Below are 18,114 nucleotides of genomic sequence, written 5' to 3'. Positions count from 1 at the left end.
AAAAGGGAGTTTTTCTTTCCCACTGTTGCCAAAGTGCTTGCTCATAGGGGGTCATGTGGTTGTTGTTGTTTTTTTCCTCTGTATGTATTATTGTAGGGTCTACCTTACCATATGAAGCGCCTTCAGGCGACTGTTGTTGTGATTTGGTGCTATATAAATAAAACTAAAGTGAATTGAATTGAACTATTACAAAGGTAATAGAGTAAACAATTGTGAGCTAGAAAAATCTATGATTATTCTATTTAAAAATTATATGGTAAAACAAGATTACACCCAGTCTAATCAGAAAAGACTGAATGAAATATAAAATATGTCAAAGAAGACTGACCTTTGTCCCACCCATGGTGTTGGCACATGACTGGATCATGCAAATTCCTCTTTGTTGTGGCACTCAATGTTGTGGGTCAAAACTGGCAGTGAAAAGTGCATTAAAAATCACGTGTGGAACAGAAAATGTTGTGCAGTTGTAGAATGGCCCATGAATTATCGCACTCTCAATAGATTACCAAAATAACTTTTTATCGTCACATCTTTGGGAATGCATCATTACGTCAATTTGCCCCAATTTAGTTTTCAGTCACAAAACTGACACTGCGCCTCTTTGGTAAACCCCGATAACAGCTTTATCGATTGCCATTAGGGTTTTGTGGTGGCGCAGACATGACTAAATCTGGCCCTGGATATCAAGCTGACAGCTTTGACTACTCGTTTTGTCTTAATGAATCTTGTGTGACACAGCCTACTGTTTAAACGTGTCTTTAAGAAAAACAACAACAACAACAAAAATGAACCTAATGATCACTAAATATTTTCGTGTATTGTGCGTAGCTGATCTCAAATAAGAGGACACTATCTCTTTAAGAACCAATTCTTCTGACTGCACGCGGCCATTTCCGTCTCCAACCAGCCGGTGGTGTCAGTCAACAACCCTGGAGACTTCAAACCACTCTGAACATATACCCTACACCTCTGAATAGGGTAGGTCTTATATTACTGTTAATTGCTTTAATAGTACGCCACAGTTACATGGGTTGAACGGAGAGTTTGAATAAATTACGGACACATTGAGTGCTTTCAGTAAAGACTTCAAGCCAGCTTGTACTTGACGTTTTCTAATTTTAGCGTCCCAATGCTAGCTAACATGCTACACTGGTGCTAATGTTACTAGCTAGCGGCATTTAAGTACGGTTATACAGAAAATGCTATGTTCTTGTCGCAGCGGATAGCTTTAAAGTGGATGTTTTTATATGTGCTGCTTGCTTATTTTATCTGTGAGAAAAGGAAAAACGCAATGTTTGGTGCCTAGTTTCTTCTTTGTTTACAAATGTAGCTCCTGCAGAGTCCATAGGTTGTCCTTTAGCTACCGGGTGTTAGGAAAGCCTTTTGTATTTGTGTGCAAGCAATTAAAAACCATCAAAAGAGTGAAAATATCGTCTCAGAAATGACTGCATATACAGTCATATGACACTTGTGTCGCTTAAGAAAAGTGATTTGTCACTTCATTCTAGTAATACATCTCTGAGACCATTTTCGATTCCTGATTGGGGCAGAGAGGGGCGGGTGTAAATAACAAAATTCTTTAAGTGGGTAGATTCGCGTATATGTTAACAGCAATACATGATTATCACGATCTATTTCATTAGGGGAAAACGGTTATTACCTTCTTTATTTCTGCATTTGTGTTAAATCTTTGAATTATTATATTGTATTAGAAAAGTTGCTGCTGATGCTGTTCTAATGGTCAACCATGGATGAAGACGACAGCCAAGATGAGCTGATCAATTGCAGCACATCTCACAGCAGAGGAAAAAGAGCTGCACTGTGGGCCATATCAGGTAGTAGTTTCCCATGATCGGGAGCCCCACATACTTTAAAGTTTTACTGCATTTTCTGTTTGTTTGTTTTTTTATTTGTTTGTTTTTTTTTTTTAACGTTAACCTTTCCCTTTAGATGACTCTGATGACTCAGACGTGGAGTCTGAGGAGGGAGAATCTGAAAGTGGGGATGAAGAAAAGGATGGCCAAGTAAATGGAGATGAGGAGCAAGAAGAAGAAGGGAATGAAGAAGAGGATGGTAGGAGTGACTCAATATGTATTTTTTTGTTGGCTGAACATTTTTGTGATCTGAATCTTACCTTAAGTATCATAAGCATATTTGAGAAGCGAAGTTTGCATACTTAGGACATGTTCTTCTTACCTATATTTGCTTACTTTAAAATCAGCAGTCAGGCTAGTTGATTCATGAAGGTGGTTTTCAATTTGCGAAGTTAACTCAGGGTTTCCTACTCTATCACTGTGTTCACATGGTAAATGGACTGGAGCACTCAAAGCACTTTACACAACTAGTACATTCACCCATTCACATGAGCACTTTTTTCTACTGTTTCTAAGTGATTCCTAACTAACATCCACACACATTCATACTCCGATGGATGCATCGGAGAGCAACATGGGATTAGTATCCTGCCAAGGATACTTCGCATGCAGACTGGGATCAAACCATCAACCTTCACATGAAAGAAGTGGTTTAGTATCACATGATCAGTTACAAACATGGACAGCATAATGGCATATTTTACAAAGAGAGACTGTAAAATATGAAAGTATGAGTTTAAATGCGTAGTATCACTGCAGTGTGTATATGATAGGAGAAATGCCATATCTTACGTTAAAGAAAAGATGTTGGAATAAGTATGTGCTTTATTGAAAAAGTCTGTTTAGAGCCAGGAAGGAAAGCTGGCCAAAATGCTGACTGTATAATTTAATAGACTGAATGCTATTATTAAAGCAAGAGTAAATTCCAAATGAAAGCCTATTGTTCTCTACTTGAAAATGGTTGACAGATCCCTCCAGGTTTGGGGGAGAGTTGTTTGCCTGGAGCATACAGATTTAAATATCTTGGGCTCTTGTTTGTAAGTGATGGAAAGTTGGAGAGTGTGGTTGATGGGAAACAGTAATATGAGCACTGTACTGGACCATTGTGGTGAAGAGAGAGCTGAACCAGAAAGTAAAGTTTTTGATATACTAATTGATCTATGTTCCCTCACCTAAGTTTATGAGCTTGGGGAAGTGACTGAAAGAACAAGATCCTGGTTACAAGCAGCTGAGATGAGTTTCCTGTGTATGTTGGTTGGGCTAAGCCACCATGACCCAGCTTTGCATAAGTGAAGTGTAAAATTTGCTGATAATCAGTAGGAAAAAAGTAAAGAGTTATTTTTTTTTCCTAAGGATCTGTGCTACTCTGTGCACAACTTTTGTTTTGTTTATGCCAGTTTATGTAGAATATATTTCTGGTCATTTTTATTAGATCTAGAAGACGAAGAAGATGCTCAGCCGGAAGATGGAGCTTTTGGAGGAACCTCTGCAGACCTTGCAATGATGAGCTCTGATGAGGACGCAGAAAAGTGTCCCATCTGCCTTAACTCTCTCAACAGCCAGCCTGTGGCAACACCAGAGAACTGTGAGCACTACTTCTGTTTCGACTGCATCCTGGAATGGGCCAAGGTGGGTCTGAATTTATGATGTATGAACAAAAGAAAACGTTTACTTATGAAGTGTCTTACATTTTTTAAATAATCGCTATTTTCTCTGCAGTTTTATGCTTTTGTGGTAGAATCAGAAAGATTTTATTTATCCCCAAGGCGTAATTAGGATACAACAGGGCAGCATGACGTTAAAGATAAAGGCAGGGCATAAACAGGCAATAAGAATGACATAATAAATACACAGAATATACAGTATATACACAGTTTTAAAATTACACAGTTTTAAAATTAAAGTGACTAGGTGAATAAATAACCGTAAGTGACTAAAAGTGAATAAAGTGTCAGCAATATAAAAGAGTGTAGAGTAGTTTATGTTTCTGATGTGGGAAATGGTCTTATCGGCTGGAGTTAAAAAGCAGAGTGGCTTTGGGGACAAAGGTGGCTCTCCTCCTCTTAGTCCTGCAGGAAATGCAGCGGAGGCGCCGCCCAAAGGGGAGCTATTGAAATGTGGGGTGAAGAATGTGAGAGGCGTCATTGATGATTTTGGCTGCCTGTCTAAGTGCCTGTTGGCTGAAAACCTGTGCAAGAGTTCTGACAGGCAGTCCAATGATTTTAGAGTACACTGATGCAGTGTGCTGCAGTCTGTTCCTGTTCTGAAGGCTGAGGTAGTGGAACCAGCAGGTAATGGAGAAGCTCATGATGCTTTCCAGGAAGGCATAGTAAAAAGTCATCATGATGGGTGTGCTGACTCCAAAGGAGTTGAGTTTCCTTAGGAGGTATAGCCGTTGGTGGCACCTCCTCAGAATCTCCTCTGTCTTAGCAGTGAATTTCAGGAGGTTGTCAAAGATGGTTCCCAGGTATTTGTGCTCCTCAACTACCTCCACTGGCTTCCCATGGATGGTGGTGGTGACTGAAGCAGCCAGATCCCTCTGCCTACTGGAGAAGGTCACCACCATCTCTTTGGTTTTGCTCATGTTCAGTTCAAGTTTGGAGCTGTCACACCACTCTGCAAACTCCTGAAGAGCGGGTCCGTGGTGTTGTCAGGGGCCTGACAGCAGTGACAGGAGAACTGTGCTGTCAGCATATTTCACCAGGTGACAGTTGGGCTGTGTGGATCTGCAGTCATCGCTGTAGATCATAGGTGTCAAACTCTGGCCCGCGGGCCAAATTTGGCCCGCAGCCTAATTACATTTGGCCCACGAAGCCATACCAAATTGCTATCAGAGCTGGCCTACTGGTATTATACAGCTAATATATATATTGTTTAGTACTAAGCTTTGCTTGTTCCATATTCAGTTTTTCAGCAAAACGTGTTTGAGAAAAGATTCATTCTTATATCTGGAGGAATAAATATATTTCAATAAATATTAACGTTAGCCTGCGACTTTGTTCCAGTTTTGAATTTTGGCCCACTGTGTATTTGAGTTTGACACCCCTGCTGTAGATGAAGAGCAGGGGGGAGAGCACACAGCCCTGGGGGGAGCCAGTGGAGGTGGAACGGAGACCGGAAAGAGAGTTGTTGATTCAAGCTTTCTGAGTCCTGTTGGTCAAAAAGTCCAATATCCACAGGATTAGCTGATCATCCAGGTGAAATTGGGAGGAAAGTTTAGTGGCCAGGATACAAGGCTGCAGAGTGTTGAACGCTGATGAGAAATCAGAGGAAGAGGAAGGTCAGCGGCTCAGTTATAGTGTTTGTTTTTTGTTTGTTTCTCCTCCAGAATGCAAACTCGTGTCCTGTCGACCGTATGGCCTTTAACAGTATATACCTCAGGAAATGTTATGGAGGCAAAGTGAAAAAAATGGTGAGTTTGAAACAATTATTAACTCATTTTACTCAAAGTACATTGTGTTATGTTTTCTATTTTCCTACGTGTCTTTATGATTATGGCTTCTTTTTAGATAACTGTGCAAAAGCCTGTGAAGGAAGGGCAAGAGGAAACCGTTAATTTGGACTTGGAGCAGACCAACTGTGAAGTTTGTGGGGGCAGTGACCGAGAGGACCGCCTGCTGCTATGTGACGGCTGTGACGCAGGGTGAAGTTTACATTATCATTTAGGGTTGGGTGTTATGTAGAAAACTTCCAACCGGCAATCGTCAGTCCAACAATCGCCGCATGCGCAGACGTTTTGATGGGCGGGGCTATGTAAACATCCACGGACTGATTCGCACGTTTACAACACAGAAGTCCAAACATGGACAAACTCGTTTCCAAAAAAACGAAACGCTGTCAGCGTTAAAGCAGCCTAAACGCAGTCATCACGATTAAAATTTTAACATTCTCAACCCATCTGGAGTGCAGAATGAACAAAATTTGGACAAACTGCCGAAATGCGTTGACACAGACATTTCAGGTATTTTGACTCAGTCCGCACTCCAGATGGGTTAATTGTTAATCGCGTGATATAAAATATATAATGTCGCCAATTTGGAATTTCTTTGGCTTTAAACCAGATGAAAGAGGTAAATCTAAGGATGTAATTATTATATATTTATATATAAATATATACAGTGGCCCCTAGAGACAAAGCACGTACAAACTCCAAAACACATTTCTAGCGTTAACTGACCTTCGAAAACAGAGCTACCTAGATCACTTAAATTACACAACTGAAAGCATATGTGTATTGTTTGTGTATTTATACACAAGCACTCATATATATTAAAATAATTTAAAAAAAAAAGTTCATTTACCTGTTACCACCACACACCAAATCCAGTCGTTGGTACTTCCTGGCTTGTGTAGCCAGTAGGTAACAAAAGCTCAACACTGCGCCTAGCATCCTGGAGCACTTCTGTTGTCTTTTGTACTTGTTTTGGAGTTTTTACGTGTTTTGGAGTTTGTACGTGTTTTGTCTCTAGGGGCCACCGTAAATATACTTTTATTTATTCACTCCACATAAAATGTAATAAATAAATCATTTAATACAAAAACCAACTATTCACATTTCAACTTGTAACTATTTAAATTTTTAGTTTTTTCCTTTTAAACAAATTTAAAGTGAAACGACACAAAACACTGCAAACCACAACACAATTAAATATAAATTAAAATATGAAAACAAAAAGAAGATGCACATTCTCTGTTATATGGGCCTGCATGAATAAACTTTCTGAATCCTTTATCATCTGCAACTAACAATAGTTGTGGATGATTACTATACCTTTCTAATGTGATGTTGTTGTCCCTGGCTCTCTTTCTCTCTCTTTACCTCCTGCTCTGTTTCTGTGCTACTGTGAGTGTAACTACCGCCCCTTCCCCCCTCTTCCCAGCGCATAACACAAGGCTCGCGTGCGGAGTGAAGCGGAAAAAACGTGAGAGAAAGGGGGGAAAAATGAGCCGCCTCGCGTCGTTCACGTCAAAGATCCGGCTCTAAGAGATGTTTTGTTCGCGACCGACACATCACTAGAGGAGGGTGCATTTCGCTCACAGATGAAAGAGGGTGGGGTTACAACAGCGCTATTATTATTTTTTTCTGTTGACTGCTTCTGTTAGCTCCATAATTATTAGCAAACGTACTCACGGGTAAATAAATAAATCGCCCTTGTAAAAACTGTCGTCGCTCAACCCACTTATCATTGCTAAATAGCCTTCATATTATGACTCACGCATATGAATGCTTCCATATTTATCAGTAAGGTGTTTTATTCTATAGATATCACATGGAGTGCCTCACGCCACCCCTTGACTCTGTTCCTGTAGAGGAATGGTTCTGTCCTGAGTGTGAAGCCAACAACCGTAACTCAAGTAAGCCTTTAAGTTAATGAAGTTCTTTGTGCAGCACGTGATCATTCACTGATAGTAATTAAAAACAAAACCTAAATGTTAATTAAATAAATATACATATACTGAAAGGATCCCTGTTGGCTTAAATTTTGTTTTATCTTGCTTTTAAAAATTTATTCTTTGTGTAATTGATGTTTATACCTTTAATTTTCTTTAAAAAAAAAAAAGATTTTGGGAAAAAATGCACCCTAATACAGCCTTTCACAAATCAAACTTTAAAATCTCCTTTTATCAGGAGGTTCAGCTGAGGAACTCAGTGATGCTGACAGCCTGCCTTCTACTGCACGTCCTGCCACCAGTCGATCACAAGCCCGTGCTTCAGGCCCCACCAGAGCCATTGCCCGTACCCAGCAGAGTGAGAGGGTTCGAGCCAATGTCAACCGACATCGCATCACACAGGCACGCGCGTCGCAGGTTTGGCATGAAGCGTGATGCTTATGTCTTGGCTTATTTTCTAACTCATTACTGTTGCATTCATGCGTTGTTGGATTTTGCAGCTTATTGTGTCAAAGCTTAACAAAGTTATTTGTTCCACGTAATACATTTATTAATACCATTAAACACTTATTACCTCTACCAAGGTGATTATGTGATTGGAGCAGCTTGATTGTTTTTTAGCTGTTAGCAGGATCTATCAAAAAGTCATGGACAGATTTGCTTGAAAATTTTCTGCAAATTTTCAGCCCTGGTGGAGGTATGCAGTCTGGGACTGCTGTTGGTATTGTCATGTATATGGATAATATACTTTAGTGCTATTGACTGCAAAAAAAGGCATGCATTTTTGACTTTTAAGTGTCTTAAATGCCAACTAATATGTTTTTGCTAAGTAGCATTTAATGTTTGAGAGTCAAGTTTGCAGAACGTTGTGAAAGTAAAGCAGTGGAGTAACACAAACCTTTTCCCATTAGCTGGCCCCGACATACCTGATGCAGTCCACTTGGCTGGATGAAACGATTAATGCTGTGGTTGCTGGGCTCAACAGAGCTGTATACATACGGGACTTAACACCTCGTTTAGCATCTAGCCGTAAACGCAAGACTGGTAAGTAAGGACATATATGAAGGAATTATTTTAGATAAAAGTACTTGCATGAACAGATGATGTGTGAAGAAACTGAAGAAGTTGCTTCTGATGATAAAATGCTTTTTTTCTCTCCCCTCTGTTTCGTCACCTGTCCAGGAAAGCACAAAAAGGTGAAAAGTAGGAAGACATCTGCTAAAAATGGTAAAGTGTCTAGCACGGGAGTCAAGAGGAGGAAACGAAAAGTAAGGAGGAATAAATCGAGGAGAAGGATGGTAAGTCTATTATCAACATCAAACATTTATATATGTGATTTTAAACATTCTTCATTTTCATTTCAACAATGGAAATTTCTATTGTAGTCCTATGAAATATTTCAAGAACAACTCTTTTCCTGTTAGATGATGAAGAAGGTTGCCACTCCACGAAGCCGTATTGCTAATAGTCTTGGAATTGTAAAGGACAAGAAGAGCTCGTCGCTTCCAACAGTTTATAGGCCATCAGAGCACACACTAAGCAATATGCGTGTTGACATAGGAGCTGCATCCCTCTCTATCTATGGAGACCCATTTGATTTGGATCCATTTGTGGATCGGTAAGAGACTCTCAGCTCTATATACAAAGATTAGAATATCATTAAGGTCATATTTATGTAGTTTCATTTAAAAATAATCAGCCTTCATATAATTCTATATTTGTTAGGCGCAAAGTGAAATATTTCAAGCCTTTCTTTTTATTTATTTATTCTAAGATCAATCAAAGACAGATTTCTAAGAAAATTATTGTGTCAGTGCAGTGTAGCATGAAAGCTATCAGCTTTTTGTACTGCTGTGGTGGTTGTTTAGTAGTAGCCTTTAGCTCATCTGTATTTTTAAAATTGGGTGTTTCTCATTTTCATATTGGCAGCAAACCATAGATTGTCTCTGGGTTTCAGGGAAGACTGGGTGTCTGGCCCATGACAGCAATGACAGTCAGCAAACCCATTGGTATTTTACCTGTTTGAACAGCAGTTTATTCAAGCTTGAAATTAAATCTTCTAATATTTATCAAACTGTCAATTACAAAAATGAAAAATGAAATGTTTTTGTTTTTTACATATCACAAGTGCAGAATATGTTGAATGTTTAATTTCTTACATGACTGATGAAAAATACTGATTTTCAAAATTTGAGTAGCACCTGTATGTCTCACTGTTTCACTAAGCTTATTCGGTTAGAACTATTAAGCCAGATGTATTGATAGCAGTGTTGAATATTCTTACAGTTAAAAAAAAATTACGTGAAATAATTACACCATAAAGATGTTTTGTGTTTCTGTTATCTAAAAGAGGGTAGTGGTTTATTTTATTGTAACCTGTAATTTATTGCAGGTCTTGTAAAACAAAGGGGAGTTTGGGAACCACTGTATTAAGCTAACTTTTTTCCTTTTCTTTTTGAACCTACGGTGCCCATTTGACCAGTGAGGAGGATGAACAGCAGGCTCATGTTTCATCGCTACTGGAGGCCAAGAGACGAGGGATCTCCTGCTCAGCACTTCGCTCTCATCAGCCCGTGGCTCGACCAATCACTGCAAGTCTTTCCAGGTATCATTTCCTGTTTGCCCTGGGACATGGATTAGGTTAAAAACAACTGAAAAGTTGAATAAAGCTTGCAGTATTTGTTTGCTTTGCTCATGCTCAGACATTCATAGTTAATTCATCTGTATAATTATTGTATAAAACAAACTAATCAAATACAGGTAGCTTTAGTTGGATCTGTGCTATTGTGCTAACTGTTGTTTATTAAAATGTAAGCAACATGATTGATGCATCATACGTCGTTTTACTACTACTGCTACTACTGATAAAGTGATTCATTTTATCAACAACCCCAATTTTATATGGTAAGGCTCATATTATCAGCTGTTTACGTCAATTGGTATGCATATCTTTTTTTTCTGTTAATTGTAGAAGTTAATCTACCTAAAAACCATGAGCATAAATACCTTAGTTACTATTAAATTACTCCTAAATATGATTTTGAGCCGTGTTTAAAACTACACATTTAGTTGGTCAGTATGAGAGGAAAAAACATGACTTTCAACATTTTGGTACAGTTCAGGCAGTTAATATCAATGATAGGGGCTTGTAATTGTAAACCTTAGAAATTAAGATGGAAATGGCTGAAAAGGTAAGGAAAAACTTTACCTCAAAAGAATGAATGGTCACACCCGACAGCTACTTTTATGTTGATTGTGGTTTTTGAACATAACATGCAAATGTCTAGAACGATTCCCCTCTCTGTCGCATCTGTTGTGACCATTTTTCACTCTTGATTGTAGTTATAGAATATTAAATCTGCTCCAGATAGGAGATGTAAACTTGCCATTTTTTAAAGCTTGAAATTTCTGGTGAACATTAAAACATATCTGTAATGCGCATATGAATCTACAAACTTTACGTTTGATTTATATCCGTAAATACTTCACAAATCTTATTGAAGGTTTGCTATGCTATACCAGGAGGGGTATGGATGTAAATCCATCAGGAGGTGTTGTGGAGGCAGCTCCTGTGCCTGATCTGCTGGGCAGCATCCTATCAGGACAGAGCATGCTCTTGATGGACAGTTCTGATGTCGTCATTAATCGAGATGGTTCGCTTAAAGCTACCAAACCAAGTAGGTGTATGTAATACATTTTTGTGTCACATATCCAGACTATGAAATGTATTTATATTGTGTGTACTTGTATTTTCTAGTGTGTGCAGTGTATCCCACACATTTACATTCGGGGTGCACGCATTTGGTCTTAAATACTACTGTTTATATTTTACTGCAACATTAAGTTATAATTATTTTTTGCCAAGTGAACAGGCAGTTTAGTATCTGCTTCTGCTGTGAGATAGTATGATTTGTTGTTATTTGCAGCCATGGTGAGCTAGCGGCACATGAACTAGATCTGCCTTAGCTTAATTGCAGTTCTAGTTAGAATAGCCTGATACCTCATAGCAGAGGTCCATATTTTTAAAAAGTACCATGATAAACCTTAAGATGCTTAAATTTAATTTTAGCAAGAAAACTAAAGTTTGCTTGGTTTTTTTTCCTTCTGTTACAGTGATGCCATCTCCATTAATACCTGGCAGTAGACAAAGCAGTAGCTCTGGAGATGCAAACAGCCCAGGGATGTCAGCAGGTCTAGGAGACACTTCTGTGTCTGTGAACTACAACAGAGATCAACCAGGGCCCTCCTGTGCTTCTGTGAGCACACCATTGTCCCAGAGCTCAACTCGGTTACCTCCTTTAGCAGCTTCTTCAACTAGCCACACACAAACACCTCTCCATTCTGATCTCAGAGGGCATCCAGGTTTGCATCCACCTCGTCCAAACAGACCCACACCCTCTAATCACCGGGTAAGCAATGGATTTGGAGTCCCTAGGGAAGGCTTGTCATCTGTCTGTCCAACTGCAGAGTCAAGCTCCAAAAGCAAGGGAATGATCCCATCACAAAGCCAACCTAAAAAGGCACCTACAAAACCCATGTGGGTAGATGTGTCAGAACTTCCTAGAATACCAAAACTAAAAAGGGAAAGTAGTGGCATGACAAATGATGGCACTAGTCAAGATGGCAGTCATGAAGTTAGTAGCAGCAGGGGTCAGGGTAGGAGATCCACCCCTAATAGCAATGGTTATGGCATGCCTGAAACGGGCATGAATAATCTTTCTGGGGACAAAGGAAGGCAGCAAAGTGTAGACCGGCAAAGGGGCCAGGCTGACGGTCAGGCCCCAAGGCACAGGCCTGATGGAGGTAGCTCATCTTCAGCTTTCTCTAATTCATTCTCTTCATCCTCGTCCGCTGGGTGTCCCGCCGGCCAGCCACGATATGCCTCCTCCTCATCGTCATCATCGTCATCATCATCAGTGAGCTTCCGCATCAACTCTAGTGGGAACCCATGGCAATCAAGGCGGCTAGGCATTGCATCATCCTCTTCTAGTGTAGGCACCTTCCAGGAACACTGGAGGAAAAAGGATGATGAAGCTAAAAAAAGACAATTGGACAGGGATAAACAAATGCTTTTGGCATCACGTAGTCTGGGTAGTAAGGAGCAAGATAATATATATGATCCCTTTAATCCTACTCTGTCAGATTCAAGCAGCTCAGGTGACGAAACGGAGGGCACAAGCCCAGATGGCACTTCTCAGTATGTAACATTTGACAGGAAGCCTCCTAGTCTAAGTAACAATGAGACTATAATGCAAAACGAGCAGGACCTGGTACAGGTGAAGACTGAAACATCAGAGATTGAGGTCACACAGGAAGGACCAGGGATAGCTCAGGAAACCACATCTGGGGCCAGACTCTTGGAGGACATTGTAAAGGTTGAAAATGAATCAAGACTATCAGGCATAAAGACTGAAGAACAAACTGTATCACTTGACAAAGTCAAGAAAGAACCTTGTGAAAATGCAGGTGAATCTGAAATCCGTGGTGACAGATTTTTTAATTCAGAGACCACAGACACCACACCGCCTGCTGATCAAACTCTGGATCTTGTAAAGACTGAGAGAAAGACTCAAGAGGCAAAGAGTGGACAGCGTGCTGGAACTCCCAGTAGATCTCTCTCAAAGGATAAGGAAGATTCATCAGTGGATAACTCTACAACTGTCAAGAGGAAACAAAAGGAACAAACTAAATCCCATGTTATGTCATGCTCAAAGTCCCCTTCAAGAGATTTGGACTATAAGAAGAAAAGCTCCAAAGCTTTGAAGGAGCAGTCCTCCAGTGGATCTGAGACAGACAGAGGCAGGAGAGGAGATCAGCATGGTTCAGGCCATGTCACAAAGCAAAAGGAAGTAGACCGTGAGGAGAAAGAAAGGAATTCCAGGCAATCACGGTCTAGAGAGAGGAATAGGGCACACTCAAGCTCCGACAGTTCTCAACCCAATTCCCCTGATAGGACTCACAGAAACAGACGGCGGTCCAGGTCACGATCAAAAGATGAAAGGAGAAGAAGGCGATCCAGGTAAATATATAACAGTTTTTCAAATATGCTTTATACTAATTAGGCAGTGATGCTGTGTTTTATTTTGACCTTCGTTGGAATGATTTATAATTGTGGACATTTTAGGTCTGCTTCCAGCTCCAGCAGTAGAGACCATTCAACAAGGAAGAAGCATAAACGAAGGAGCAAGGAGAGAAGTGATGACAAAGAGAGGGACCACGAAAGACGACGAGTTTCAAAAGACAAAAGACGTGGTCGGTCTCGGTCAAAGTCCCAGTCCAATTCACGTTCCAGGTCCAGAACCCGATCTAGATCAAAGGACCGTAAGCACGGTCGGTCAAAATCCCGGTCCAGATCCAGGGAGAGGAGGAGAGAACCCAGCAAACATTTGTCTCTCTCTTCAAGAGACAAGGTGGAGTCACGATCTAAAGAGAAGAGGAGAAACAGGTCTAGATCCAGTTCAAGAGAGAAAAGGAAAGAAGAAAGATCATCCAAAAGCTCACACCAGACTTCTCTTTCATCCTCCAAAGACGCAAAGAGGTTTCAAGACAAGAAAAAAGAGAAAGATGTTTCTCAAAGCTACAGTAAAGATGAAAAAGTTGAAGCCAATCTGAATAAAAAGGAGTGTCCATCCTGTTCTTTCACCTCTAAAGTAAAAAAGCCGGACAAAGTCCTCAGTGCAGAGAGCCAGTTCAAAACTACAGAAAGTACAAAAGAAGCAAAGGATAGAAAAGAAATTAAGAAAGAAAAACAGGCATCAGTTGGCATGTTTGAAGATAATCCTATTAGGATATCGATTAAGAAAGAGGAACCAGATACTTGTTCTTTGGCAGTAAGCAAAGAGGATATCGAAGTCCCCATTAAGACCGAGACTTGCGAAATTCCAATTGTTAAATCAGAGCCAGTCTGTGTATCCAGCTTACCCCCCGATACTTCCTTTTCTACGCTGACCCCGCCTGTTGCAGACGAAAGCCACCAGGACACAGTCTCCGAGACTCAGCCGTTGGCCGTGGCCAAACATCAAAACACTGAATTGGCTGTCCCTGTAAAACTGGAAGTTCAGCAGCCTTCAGACTCTGATGATGACTTTAATATTGATGTGATGCTAGACACCTTGGATTACGTGAAATCTGAGCACACAGAGAGTAGTGATGCAGCTGTCATACAAGAGAAAGAAGTGATGGCCGGGAAGAATGAGGTACAGCAGATATCAACAAAAGCAGGAGCAAAAACATCCAAAACACAAGTGAAGCGTGTTACCTGGAATATACAGGAGCCTGAGGGTCCGCAACCAGAGAAGTCTGCGAGCAGTAAGTGGTATATTGTTACTTTACTATATCATGCTAACTAATGTGTTTTTATTTAAGTCACTTCATTATTTTTTAAATGCCTTTAGAAGTGGTTGCTGTCAAATAAAACAACTGTTCCCTATAAACTGAAAACTCAAGCTTCAAACTGCTCTGAACACTGTTTCTAGCAGCTTTTTCTAGTCTTTAAGCAAATATTTTTAATATGTAAATAAATAATATATATATATATTTTTTACCATAAGACATGCAGAACTAATGTTTTACAGTACAAGAATAAAGATGTGCCGAGATCCGAGGTGTGTTGTGTATCTTATGTTGCTAATTGTGTTTTTGTGCTTTCCTTTTCGCCCCCTTGCACAGAACTTGCTCTATATAAACTGAAGCTAAAGCAGGAAGGGGCTCGCAGACCTTCTTTGACAGTCCAGGCATCCAATCAGGTATGTCTGAGCTACTTGCCACTGCAGTATTTACCAGATATTTTTTGCATGTGCCATTTCTTATGTAATGGCAATATTCGTAGGAAGGTGGCAGTGTTTATCCAAAAGAAGCAAGTTTGGTGTTTTTATAGAGTCATGTGATAGAAAGTGAAACTGATACCAAAGCAGTTTCAGAGTAACTGAAAGTAGAACTGTGCATGTAAGCAGTACTTATAAACTGTGTCCCCATACAAGTATCTGTAAGAGACACAACAGTATTGTTTTCGACCCATCAGTATTAGTAATTATTTGTATAGACACACAATAAAACACAGGTTGTTAAGTATAGGACAAATGTGTACAAATTGAATTTTAAATAATTGTGCATTTGGAGTGTGACCACAGTTCTCTGTGTTTATATGATGGAATATTTTGAATTTTTGTAGGTGGTGGTCACTGTATAATCTCCCTTGACTTTTACAGGATATTACTGCAGATGTTAGTGAGTCCTCCAAGAAGTGTGCTGATGGTCTTCTCAGTACTTCCTCTAAATCTGATGGTCTTCATTCTGGGGAGTTATCGGCCACTGCACAAGGAGAGGCAGAAGAAGGCGATTTATCAAGGAAAGACAAGGTGAATAGAAATGCATTTTCAGCTTAAATAAATATTTGATTATAACTTTTACCTTCATGTTGTGCCCCTGCAGACTGAATTTGTTGGTTGTTTTTTGTTGTTTTTTGGGGGGGAGCTGGTCTGGGCCATTCCCATTAACTTTATCCCAGGAAGGCTGTATGGGAATTTTTTCAGATAACTGAGATACATGGATGAACTAATTACATGTTAACTGTAAAAGGTTACGGTCCCTGTAACTTCATAAAGCTGTTTCTTTCTCTTGTTTTTCATCATTATTATTATTATTATTATTATTTCAAACTGTAATTATTAAAAACGTACCCAACAAAATTAAAGGAAGACATGGTAGCCTTTTATTTGCAGGAAATGTCAACGTTCAGCTTCACCTTATGTGGTGCAAAATCACATCTCTGGCCAGCCCCCCAAATTCGAAAGAGAGAGAAAAATTGTGACACCATGTTTCATGTTTGGGCTTGCTTGGATAACACTTTGGAAAATGTGAGAAAATTAATTGCACAAATGTTCCCTGCAGCATGGAACATTTGTGCAATTAATTTTCACACATTTTCCTATACTGAAAAACGAATTTGTCAAACAATTTGAAGTTCGAATGAAAGCAAAAGCATGCACAAATGTTAGTTTCAAAATGAAGGTGTGGAAAAAATTATGTCATTGCATAAATTATGATTCTATTTCTCCTAACAGTATTTGAAAAAACTGCACATGCAGGAGAGAGCGATAGAAGAAGTTAAGCTAGCTATCAAACCTTTCTACCAAAGGAGAGATATCAACAAGGATGAATACAAGGAGATTCTTCGCAAAGCTGTCCAGAAGGTGGGTTAGAAAAATATGATGATGATGAAATTCTTTTTAATTCTTTATTTGCTTAAACAGGTTTTTTAAAGGTGTGACTCAGGAGTTTCTCAGTGTCTCTTTTAACAATTTGAAATGATCTTTTTCTCAGGTGTGCCACAGCAAGAGTGGAGAAATCAACCCAGTGAAAGTTGGAAATCTGGTTAAGGCATATGTGGACAAATATAAACATGCTAGGAAACATCAAAAGGGAGACGATTTAGGAAAAGCCCCAGACACCCAGGCTGAAGCAGCGAAAACCTCTGACAGTCCATGATGAGGCAAGAACTATAGGCAGGGACAACTACACCCACACCCACAATATTCACTTCATATATTATGCTATATTATTCTATGTCCTAGAATTGGACGTGATCACACTCTAAACATACCAAGTGCAAAAGGTCAGCCAACCTTTGCTCACAGTTTCAAGATGGAACATTTTCTATAATGTTGAGATTTCTGTCTTAATGGTATTTTGAACACACCCTTTATTCATTGATGACTTGAACAGTACCTACTGGTGTCTCTTGCCAAGAACTATTCTCCGTTTGTAACACAGCTGAGAAACTTAATGGGAGACTTTGAGAGTGTGCCTTAAAGAGGCAAAACTCAAAGACCATCCCATAGAGGTAAAAACCGGGTAGCTTTCTCCACCGGCATATCACTGGTAGGATACAATGTGGCGTGGCGTTTGAGTTTTCTATGTATTTCTTTAGTTTTTTTGTTTGAGAGGGAAGGGGTATTTATCATAGGCAAAACTCAATTCGTCAGACGAGAAGCGAGAAAATATGAAGAATATGCATATTTAAGAAAATTACATGTTAAGAGAGCACATGGTTATGCAATTTTTGTAGAAAATTTATCAGTAGACTTAAAAATAATTTTAGGTTTGGTTGTAAATATAATATATAGATTTGATACATTCACCTGTATGTTCCTTTCATCCGTGTTGCCTGTTGCGAATGATTGACATAAATTTGTTCTAGTTCAAGTTGACTGTGTTTAATGTTTTAAATTTAGCGCTTCTTTTCATATTCATATTTCTAATATCCATATCTAATGAACTCAGTTCAGTTCAGCATAATGCAGGTGAATTTGGAGTGAATAGTCATATTCACTGTTCTCCTTTCCTGTAGCTTCAGCTCCTTTTAAACCCATAATTTTTTTAAAAGAACCAGAGAATATTCGTTTTTTGTGCCAAAGGAGTAAAATGAATACAAAATCCATAGGTGAGACTTCATTTGTTTCAGTATTATGTTTTTAGACAAGGGATACAATTGCATAGTAAATAATATAGCTTTTACTCAGGAGTGAGGGCAACACATTTCTCAGTGGCAAAGGTGGAAAACCCCAGTTATTTTTGCAAAAAATGTGGTGCAGATTTCCACTCTGTTATCTCTACTAGTTCGTCGACTGTAAACACTGATTAATTAGGTTGCTGGACCTGCCTTGTACTACTTCCTTGTCATCATCTTTAATTGTGCTAAAATAAAGCCAGGAACTTGGAATGGAAGAATTTAACAAATAGGTGCTCATGTTATCTGAATGTATGTGTTTTTTTTTCTCTATTTACTTGATCAGTCCAGGTGTTTCTACAGGGAAACATCAAATAATAAATCACTGATGACAAAGAGATG

General features: G+C 39.4%; 1 protein-coding gene across 2 annotated transcripts; it reads left to right on the top strand.

The window, feature by feature from the left end:
* The first annotated feature begins 857 nt into the window (after positions 1-857).
* phrf1 (PHD and ring finger domains 1) lies at positions 858-18,110 on the top strand. Of its 2 annotated transcripts, none has more exons than XM_085164795.1 (19): positions 858-978; positions 1,713-1,835; positions 1,951-2,073; positions 3,307-3,503; positions 5,203-5,286; positions 5,384-5,517; positions 7,138-7,229; positions 7,504-7,667; positions 8,177-8,309; positions 8,448-8,563; positions 8,690-8,883; positions 9,748-9,870; positions 10,788-10,942; positions 11,379-13,284; positions 13,390-14,573; positions 14,934-15,010; positions 15,473-15,622; positions 16,328-16,456; positions 16,587-18,110. In XM_085164795.1, exons 2-19 carry the CDS (start codon positions 1,748-1,750, stop codon positions 16,749-16,751), a joined length of 5,214 nt encoding a protein of 1,737 aa, XP_085020921.1. In that variant the 5' UTR covers positions 858-978; positions 1,713-1,747; the 3' UTR covers positions 16,752-18,110. The 2 variants fall into 2 exon arrangements, with proteins under 2 accessions (XP_085020921.1, XP_085020919.1); XM_085164793.1 differs by having other exon boundaries at positions 7,504-7,682.
* The last annotated feature ends 4 nt before the right edge of the window (positions 18,111-18,114 follow it).

Source organism: Neolamprologus multifasciatus, chromosome 7, assembly GCF_963576455.1.
Source record: "Neolamprologus multifasciatus chromosome 7, fNeoMul1.2, whole genome shotgun sequence".
Lineage (NCBI taxonomy): Eukaryota > Metazoa > Chordata > Actinopteri > Cichliformes > Cichlidae > Neolamprologus > Neolamprologus multifasciatus.
Note: the sequence above shows the minus strand (reverse complement) of the source record. Positions and strands in the feature narration are given on the sequence as shown.